This window comes from Mytilus edulis, chromosome 7, assembly GCF_963676685.1.
Source record: "Mytilus edulis chromosome 7, xbMytEdul2.2, whole genome shotgun sequence".
Lineage (NCBI taxonomy): Eukaryota > Metazoa > Mollusca > Bivalvia > Mytilida > Mytilidae > Mytilus > Mytilus edulis.
In genome coordinates, this window is record NC_092350.1 from 92,648,043 (window position 1) to 92,659,211 (window position 11,169).

At 32.9% G+C, this 11,169-nt stretch overlaps 1 protein-coding gene across 1 annotated transcript; it reads left to right on the forward strand.

Moving 5' to 3' along the window:
* Nucleotides 1-1,822: 1,822 nt before the first annotated feature.
* Nucleotides 1,823-2,788, forward strand: LOC139483503 (spindle assembly abnormal protein 6-like). The gene has a single exon (XM_071267525.1). The coding sequence runs from the start codon at nucleotides 1,823-1,825 to the stop codon at nucleotides 2,786-2,788; it is 966 nt and encodes a 321-aa protein (XP_071123626.1).
* The last annotated feature ends 8,381 nt before the right edge of the window (nucleotides 2,789-11,169 follow it).

Here is an 11,169-nt window from a genome sequence, read left to right on the forward strand (position 1 = left end):
AAATCAAAACTACAAGCAATAATACGCAAAAGAATATCGTATCAGAATTATAAATAAAACTCCGTAAATAAATACATGAACGTTGGTTAAACAAATACCGTGCAAATATCATGGTAATGTTATTAGTACATAGATTTGTAGTTATATTTAAATCCTATAACTGTGTTTACTTTTTTAAATGGTATTTGGAAGAGCATTCCATACTGTTGGTTCATTGTACGAGAAGCTATAGACTTATATTAGGTTTTGCAATTATAAATTTATCTGAAAACGAAAATCTCGTATAGTATTTTTTGGTTTACAGAAGCTGATAAAATAAGAATTGACACATATTCTGGAGCTAAGCCATGTTTTGCCTTATACATTAGTAATCATATCATATTGTTTTCTTCGTGCAATCGACATAATGTCAGTTTCATGAAATAATTCGCTTGAAGGTTACACGATTGCCTATCAGAACACACTTAGTTTAGTGTTTGCTACATTGTAAGCGATTCAATATTTACATGAAGCTACTAAAAATTTAATAATTTAGAAAAAAAATCAACCGTATGCATGGAAAAATACCAATAGGGACAAAATATCAGTTGTAATCTGCAGGGATTTTGATATGTTGTGGATGAAATTGGGTTGTGTATGTGGGGAACTTATTTAAATGAAGACTGTGACTGTATTGTTTTAATAATACACTTTATCATACATTCTAAAATATACCTTACAACGGGATATTTTAAAGTTTGGTTCTAACTGGATCAAATATAGCCAAACGTAGCTTGGAATGAGCATATGTCTTTTAACCGTCTTGTCTGCTGACATTTAATTAACATTGAATAAGCAAGCATATGTCAAATTCTTTTCTATAAATTGGTAAGGCTTATGGACCTTAAACGGAATACGAGCCTTTATCACCATTAAAAACATTATCAATAAAATTAACGGTACCAATTTTCTTGCACCAGATGCGCATTTCGACAATACATGTCTCTTCAGTGATGCTCGTGGCCAAAATATTTGAAATCCAAAGCTTATATAAAAGACGAAGAGCTATAATCCAAAAGGTCCAAAAAGTATAGACAAATCCGTGAAAGGAATCAGAGCTTTGCATGAGGGAGATTTATTCCTTAATTTATAATAATTTCTAATATTTTGTAACAGCAAATTTTAATAACACAAAAAATCCGTATGATGCCAGTACCGAAGTACTGGCTACTGGGCTGGTGATACCCTCGGGGACTAATAGTCCACCAGCAGAGGCATCGATCAAGTGGTAGTTATAAAATTAACGGTACCAATTTTCTTGCACCAGATTGTTGCGATTGGACTTTTATTTTGACATTGTGTATATAAAATTACATTGTTCTTTTAATTATAGTAAATGAATCATACTAGAATATTCTAGATGGATAGTGAAAGTACTTGTGTTATATTTATGTTCAAGAAAGTGTTGGCAAATTCCGGAATTTACCCTGTTACTAAAAATAGATTATTTCCCATTGCTCTAGTTAATTATAGTTTGTTCTAGATTTAGAATGTTATTATGATTTTAGTATAAGTTAAGGTTTTTTATGGATAATGATCATTGTAAAAATAGTAGTAACAGAAGTATAGAAGTATTATCAGTTGAATTAGAAAGAAAAAGACGGATTATTCCAATGTGGTATTTATTAACTGTACATACTGTAAATAACAGTTAGTTATTCGATTAAAGATATTAAAGGATTCCGTGTTAGTCTGATTTCGACACATTGTATGGTGCCGGAACCCAGGAGTTACAGAAAAAGAAATTTATAAAGAACACGGAAAAGAAGTAACCACAGAAAAGATGGCAGTCTCATATTTGAAAGGACTCTGTACAAGGTACAATAATTTGTTAGCTAAAGAATTAGATAAAAGTGGAGATATAATAGCACAAGGGATTCAAGATGAAAATGTGACAACACAATTAAGGCAAGTTTTATCAGCAGAGAGACGATTAAAGGATTTTGCAGCAACACTTGAAGATAGTATGAAAGAAATTTCACTTATATTAGAGGAAAAAGAAGATAAAGAAGGTGAAATTGTAAAATTTACAAAGGCAAGTGAAATATATTTTAAATTGCTTGACGGTGTAACACAGCGCTTAGACGAATTAAAAATATTCGAGGAAGAAATTCAGGATAAAATTACAGATACTAAGAAAACAGAATCGGCCACGGACCACAAGGTGGAGCATTTATTACAATTACAGACACAAATGCAAGAACAGATATTACAGTTTCAACAGTTACAACTCCAAGAATTACAGAGGAAAAGTCAACCTTCAACAGTAAGTGCAGTTAAACTTCCTAAATTAGACCTAGTTTCGTACAATGGAGATAAGTTAAAATGGACAGAATTTTGGGATTCATTTGAAGCAGCAGTGCACACAAATCAAAGCTTGACAAAAATAGAGAAATTAAATTACTTGAAAAGCAAACTTTTTGGAACAGCTAATTCTGCTATATCTGGCTTAACGCTCTCCCATGAAAATTACGATGTAGCAATTTCAATACTAAAGGAAAGATTTGGAAATGTTCAATCTGTTGTCAGCAAGCACTATTCAGATTTAATAAACCTTCAGTCAGCTTCAAATCAAACTACACATTTACGTAGACTTTATGATGACTTGGAACGACACTTACGTAGTTTGGACGCAATGCATCAAGATGTAACCCAAGATGTATTCATCTCGATGATAACATCTAAGCTACCAAAGGAAGTCCTTATCAAATTGAAATACAGAAAGGTAACAATGAAAGATGGACAGTAGGGAAGTTAAAACAGTTTTTCAATACTTACATAACTGCTAGGGAAGCTGCAGAAAGTCAGTATAAGGAAACACATACTGGTCCCAGTTCTAAAGAAAAACAGCAGTCTAAAATCCAGTCGAACAACAGTAATTTTCAACCAAGAAAACACTTATCTGCAGAAGCTCTGATGACAATAAAGCCATTTGGAAAAAACTCAGGCAGTGGAAATTCAATGGTTTGACGATATTGTGATGGACACCATTGGAGTGATGAGTGCAGAAAGTTCAGTACAATTGAAGACAGGAAGCAGAAAATCAAGGGTAGTTGTTATACATGCTTGAAACCAGGACATGTTAGTAGAGACTGTAAATTTGAAAAAGCATGCTATCATTGCAAACAGAGAAAGGGTCACCATAGAAGTCTATGCCCAATGAAAATTCCCTCTCAACAGAAAGAAGTTTCACATCTAGCTGATGAAATTTGTGAAATAGCTTCAAGTGAAGAGAACGTACCTGAGAATAGCTTGTTGTCCTCCGGAGATATAGTTTTGATGCAGACAGCTCAAACAACTGTGTCAAATATAGAAGTTAATGAAACAGAAGTAGTAAGACTACTAATGGACTCCGGATCTCAGCGAACATATATAACAGAAAATTTGGCCAAGAGATTAAACCTGAAGAAGAAAGCTACAGAGGAGATAACACTTGTAACATGTGGTACAGATAAGCCAAAAACATTAAGAACACAAAAGGTGTCATTAAAGATCAGACTAAAAGATGGAGTTTGTATGCTCATTGATGCTAATGTTGTTCCTAAGATAACAGGATCAATACTAAGAACACCTTTACAAATGGATGTATGTGAAAATGTGAAATACTTATGTAATAATCTGCAACTTGCTGACACACTGTCCAGTTGCTTAGAAAGTTCAACAATAGAGATTCTTATCGGAAATGATTATTATTTGGATATCATATTGCCACAGAAAATAGAAATTCAACAAGGGCTTTATCTACTTGGCTCTAAGCTAGGATGGATCCTTAGGCCTAAATTAAAATATTGTTTGTTTGCCCTTTTCCGACCCTATTTTTTGAAACAGGGTAGGTAGGTAGGTAAAATATTTTATTTTTATTTTCTAAAAAATAATTTGACTCGGTACATTTTTTGTCATGGGTAGGTGGGTAGGTATAATATTTTATTTTATAGATACAAAATCTGCAGGATATCATTGTTGTCTGTATTGCATTTGTTTAAGTATGCTTTTACTATGAAGTTTCTGGGATTATTTAATTTAGTATAATAGTCCTAGGAGGTTTTGAAAAAAATATAGAAAGTGAAGTTAATGCATATGCACTGCTACCTTTTTTCTTCAAATATAAAAATAAAGGACTATGTGGCATATTTTCAATGTTTATATGCCTGGAACTTTTTAGAGTTTTAACTTACACTAAAAGTCTTTACTACGTACCCTTACCTCGACCTTATATTTTCCACATATTTCAATTTGACGGTATATGGTGACCAATCCCAAATCATGTCTCTAGGAGATGAAACATGAGAGATCATATCTGGTAACCAGTATGACAAAAATATTAATTATCTGAATCACCTGTATTTACAATGTGCAACCTATAGCATGTTTTATTCACATACTAACAATTTTATCAAAATTTGAACTTAAACAGGGACTTTCTATACTTATGGAAAGTCATTAGAATACCAGAGCCATATCTGTGAAATAAAAAGAAAATTTGATTAGAATATAAATCCACTGCCCGGTAGTCCATTTCCCGCCATCATCGTTTTGCAACCAGTTAGAAGAGCTAAAACTAAGCATTTGTCTTATTTTACTTTCAACCCTCGAGTGTTTAAATTTTCCTGTGGGCCGGTGTTTCCTATAAAAATGCTTCAAGACTTGAAACTCACTTGTCACGTATTTTACATTGCCGTTATAAATGGTCTATAAGGAAAAACTTGGCGATTTTACTGCCAATTATTCTCCCCTTTACAGGCCTTTTGGTTCATGTCAGATATAAATAATATGCCAAAGCTGGTCGAAGGCATCATTATCATCCTGATCTCCTGATCAGCAAAGTCCTCCCTACATAAGATACACCGTCCGTTTACAAAAAATTTTGTACACACGTTGATAATTTTGTTTTGGACAAACTTATTCTTAATGAACCCTGCTCTTCAAGTATAAAGACACACAGGGCAATATTCGTCATGATTTTAAAACTTTCGACATCGATTTCAAAACAATGCTTTGAATCTCTAAATGCACGTGTTCGTGTCAAACGCTCTAGTGATACCAAACGGACTAAACACTGTACGAGGAAGATAAATCCCGAGGATTCCGTTAAAAAAGTTTTGAGCGGTAAATACAAATATAAGATTTTCGGTAGGAACGAAGAAAAAAAATAAAATAAAATATTGCCGGGAAATACAAATAAAAGATTTTCAGTCGGAACGAATTCATAGGGTCGGTCGGTAAAGGGCAAACAAACAATATTTTAATTTAGGCCTTACAGGAAGGTCACAATTAAGTGATGAAGAAAGAGAGAACAAAATGACGATGACTGTAAATAGTTTATTATCTATGCTGTCTCCACTCTACAATTGATACATGCCTGCAAATCAAGCCTTTAATAGAAGATTCCTTGAACTTGGAAAATATTGGAACAAAAGAATTTCGATATCCATCAGACGATGAAAACACTTTTAGTAATTTTGTCACCTCACTCCAAATGGAAAATGGAAGAATTGAGTGCAACACTCCAGCAAAGATTGGTGTAGTGTTAATAAAGGACAACCTTCCACATAAAAGTTGGAAAATTAGCCGTATATGTCAATTAATAGTCAGCCGAGATGGTCAAATAAGATCTGGTAAAGTTATGCTACCTAATAAGAAGAATTTAAACCGAGCTCTGAATATGCTATATCCTATAGAATGTGAGGAGTTAAATGAGGACTTAAAAAACTCAGATACGGAAAAGGATACTGAGTTGATAAATGACAATACTAGTACTACACGAGAGAGAACACAAAGACAAGCAGCCCGAACAGAAATGAAGAAGATACAAGAACAGTTGGAATCATGATGGCTTTCTTTGGCCTCTGGAGTGTTGCGATTGGACTTTTATTTTGACATTGTGTATATAAAATTACATTGTTCTTTTAATTATAGTAAATGAATCATACTAGAATATTCTAGATGGATAGTGAAAGTACTTGTGTATATTTATGTTCAAGAAAGTGTTGGCAAATTCCGGAATTTACCCTGTTACTAAAAATAGATTATTTCCCATTTCTCTAGTTAATTATAGTTTGTTCTAGATTTAGAATGTTCTTATGATTTTAGTATATAAGTTAAGGTTTTTTATGGATAATGATCATTGTAAAAATAGTAGTAACAGAAGTATAGAAGTATTATCAGTTGAATTAAAAAGAAAAAGACGGATTATTCCAATGTGGTATTTATTAACTGTACATACTGTAAATAACTGTTAGTTATTGGATTAAAGATATTAAAGAATTCCGTGTTAGTCTGATTTCGCCACACAGATGCGCATTTCGACAATACATGTCTCTTCAGTGATGCTCGTGGCCAAAATATGTGAAATCCAAAGCTTATATAAAAGATGAAGAGCTATAATCCAAAAGGTCCAAAAAGTATAGCCAAATCCGTGAAAGGAATCAGAGCTTTGCATGAGGGAGATACATTCCTTAATTTATAATAATTTCTAATATTTTGTAACAGCAAATTTTAATTAAACAATCTCTTCAGTGATGCTCGTGGCCAAAATATTTGAAATCCAAGGCTTATATAAAAGATGAAGAGCTATAATCCAAAAGGTCCAACAAGTATGGCCAAATCCGTGAAAGGAATCAGAGCTTTATCAATCTAACATCAGATATTTGCTGAATATTAAGATTTACTGATATAGGTCGTTTTACAGGTAACGGTGCATTTAGAAGCTATGATTAGTGTAGTTTTGACAGATGATTTAAATTACATCATTGGCAAACTAATATTGTCCTATTTTGATGTTGACATTTGACTTGTGACATTAACTCAATATGGGACTTTATCACTCCAAGGCAAGTTATCCTGACTCAAGGTACATTTGGAATGAACTTTTCCCCAAGATGTCAGTATTATAGGTGTGCAATACTGGTCTTCCTTATCCTATTAAACATTATTGAATCACGTTTACTAACAAATTGACAAATCAATAATGTTCAGTGGGGATGGTTTGTTGATGTTGTGTTTCTCATTTCTCGTTTTTATACGCACGTCAAAATTTTGACGGGACGTATTATGGTATACAAATGTCCGGTGTCCGTCCGTCTGTCCGTCCGTCTGTCTGTCTGTCCGGCGTAAACATGTCGCACCGTAACTTGAGAACGACTTATCCAAATTTCATGAAACTTAATATAGTTGTTTCTTATGATGGTCAAATGATCTGTATACTTTTTGGTGAAAATAAGATTTAAACTTTTTGAGTTACGGCACTTTGTAACTAAAGCAGGGGTGTGTTTTTTTTCACATGTCGCACCGTATCTCAAAAACTTTTCTTGATTATTGCTTAAAACTTTACACACTTCTTAGTTATATTAATCTTAATATATGTATACTTTTTGGTGATGATTCAAAATTTCATTTTTGAGTTTTTGAGTATTTTGTAAAAAAGGGGGAGGTTTTGTTTTACATGTCGCGCCGTATCTCAAAAATGATTTATGATTATAGCTTAAAACTTTACACACTTCTTTGTTATATTAATCTAAAGATCTGTATACTTTTTGGTGATGATTCAAAATTTCATTTTTGAGTTATTGAGTATTTTGTAAAAAAGGGGGAGGGGTTTTTTACATGTCGTGCCGTATCTCAAAAACGATTTATGATTATTGTTTAAAACTTTACACACTACTTTGTTATATTAATCTAAAGATCTGTATACTTTTTTGGTGATGATTCAAAATTTTATTTTTGAGTTATTGAGTGTTTTGTAAAAAAGGGGGAGGTTTTTTTTTACATGTTGCGCCATATCTCAAAAACAATTTATGGTTATTGCTTGAAACTGTACACACTTCTTTGTTATACTAATTTAAAGATCTGTATACTTTTTGGTTTGATTCAAAATTTTATCTTAGTAACTTTTCTAAAAAAAAAAAAAACAGGGTGGGGGGGGGGGGGGGGGGGGGGGTTCACATGTCCCGCCGTGTCTCAAAAACAATAAATGGTTATTGCTTAAAACTTCCTCAGAAACTATTTATGATTATTGCATAAAACTTCCACACAAGACGTCGGGCGTATCATGCGCTCATGGCGCAGCTGTTTATTTATATAGATTAGACAATTGATTTTCCTGTTTGATTTGTTCTACACTAGTAATTTTGGGGACCTTTTCTAACTTGCTGTTCGGTGAGAGCCAAGGCTCCGTGTTGAAGACCGTACTTAGACCTTTTATGGTTTACTTTTATAAATTGTGACTTGGATGGAGAGAACATTGTCTCATGGCACTAAAAAACATATCTTCTTATATTTAGGCGCAAACAATAATGTGTACATGTGCAGATATAAATATTAAAAAAATAAATAGGAAAATAAATAAACCAGTTCGCAGTTCTTATATTTATATATGGTTCATTGACATAATCCGTTAACCATAAATGTTTAACAAAATCTAATTTTATGTTGACCAACAGTTGCATTCATCCACATTATTTTGGCAACGGTTGAATAGTTTTCTCAATGACAATCATACCACTCTTCCTTTTTTCTTACAGTCTATGTAAATTAAACATAAAAAATGACATTTGACCTCATGAACCAAAATCAATAGGATTTCCATCCCCTCTGAGGAGTTAATTTCACAGGGTGTTATCATAATATATCAACTTATGAGAGTAAACCCGATTGAATGTCTTGCCTTAAAAGTTTGAATTACATATGAATGTGACATTGGCATGTAAATGAAATCAAAGTCAGATGAAAACTGCCAGACAGACAGATATATCTAACAATCAGTTTTTACACCTAATATAGTTGACCTATTACTTATATATATAGTATCTGACAAATGAACGAAATCAGATAAAAATAACATTGTTCAGAGACATTGTATGTCTATGCATTGACCAAAGAACAATGAAAATGAAGTTAAAGTTGAATGAAATCTGTCAGTAAGGTTTGTACATGCTACAATCATGCCATACACCAAATATACAAAATGTAGTTGACCCATTGCTTATAGTTTCTGAGTTACGGACTAGGCAACATAACCGTAACCTTTATCACTGATCTATGCAATGAGGTCAAGGTCAGTTGAACCCCGTCTGATTGATATTGTAGACCTTGCAAGGAACCCATATATCAAAACACATAAAATGTGAGAAATTTGAATGACAAAAAAAAAAAAGCAATCGCTGAAGGTGTAACACCACTAATGCGGGCCCGGCCAGAAAGCACATACCAGAAAGTAGTACATATTTAACACAAAATAGTTCCTACGCATGGACATAACTTTCAAAATATTTAGAGTATTTTATTAATTTTGGTATCAAATGAAAGCTGCATGACTGGTGATCATTGTAGAACAATTTTTGACTGATACATTTGAATAATAAAAAAATGGCATAAAATTTAAAAAGGAGGGTACATTTTGCCTTTTTGTCAGATCGAAAGTACCTGTTTTGTACATCCGAAAGTTCCGGGAACCAGTTCTTTCTTATATGCAATGTAAGGTATGTTGATTTTTTCAGTACAGGACACCAGAAGGTGTTGCTTTGACATGCAATGATTGTCACTTCATTTGAACTTAAGATAAAAGAGCTGTGACCACTCGAAATTGAGGAATTTAACATAGAAAGCAATGGGGCCATTAATTAGTGGTGTACTTCCTGAACCATGAAAATGAAGTCAAGGCAAATGAACACATGACAGTAGAAAATTTCATAATATATGGTTTCTGAAGCATCCATTTCTTTAAAATATAAAGCATGAAACAATTACATAACGCCTTAATGAAATCGGATTTATACCCCTATGTCTCGCATTCTACGGCTTTTGTCGCAGGCGAAACACAACGTTGGCCTACAATTGCATTTAAACAAGCCCATTTGTCTCTAAAGGAAAGTTGTCTCACTGGCAACTTTTCATCATACAGCAATCCTAGTTAAATTTCCTGGCAGCTCCACTAAAAATGGGATCTACCATTTACCTGAAGTTTAAATAAATGATGAATGTCTTTTTCTAAATTTTCACGTATTTCCGGGGGATAGTGTTCAAAATTTTGTTAATAAAAAATCTAAAAATTGTTAATTTAACAAATTAACAAATCAACCAAAGATGACATTTTCTAAAATGGTCCTTGTAACAAATTTATAGGTCAATCAAAATTACCACTTTCTGAAAAGGTCAATTTAACAAATGAAATATCATCAAAAGTTGACACTATCTGCAATAGTCCTTTTAAAAAATTTAACATATCAAACAAAAATGACACAATCTGAAATGGTCCTTTTAACCAATTAACATATCAACCAAAGACACATATCTGAAATGATCCTTTTAACCAATTCAAAAGGCAACAAAAAATGACACAATCAACAAATTGTCCTTTTTAAATAAATAACAAGAGGCTGTCACAACGACAGCAAACCGGATTTATTAATATTTATTTGTGTCCTGGCAATATCACAAGAACCATTACTGATTAATGGTGAAAGTGAAAATCGTCAATATCAAATTTGACCTCCATTTGTCATCAGTATCAACATCTTAAAATTTGAAAAGCTTAGATTGAATGGTTCATGAGTAAATGCAACAACGTGAATGGAAACGCCATTTCACAATCTTTCAAGAACCATAACTCCTGAACGGTAAAAGTCAAAATCGTCATTATTGAACTTGACCTCTAATTTGCCATCAGTAACAACATATAAAAATTTCAAAAGCTTTGGTTGAATGGTTCATGAGAAAATGCACGGACACGACTGGAAACACCATTTTTCAATCTTTCAAGAACCATAACTCCTGAACGGTAAAAGTCAAAATCGTCATTATTGAACTTGACCTCTATTTTGTCATCAGTAACAACATATTAAAATTTGGGAAGCTTTGGTAAAACAGTTCATGCATAAATGCACGAACACGACTGGAAACACCATTTTTCAATCTTTCAAGAACCATAACTCCTGAACAGTAAAAGTCAAAATCGTCATTATTAAACTTGACCTCCATTTTGTCATCAGTAACAACATATTAAAATTTGGGAAGCTTAGGTAGAACAGTTCATGCGTAAATGCACGGACACGACTGGAAACTCCATTTTTCAATCTTTCAAGAACCATAACTCCTGAACGGTAAAAGTCAAAATCGCAATTATTGGACTTGATC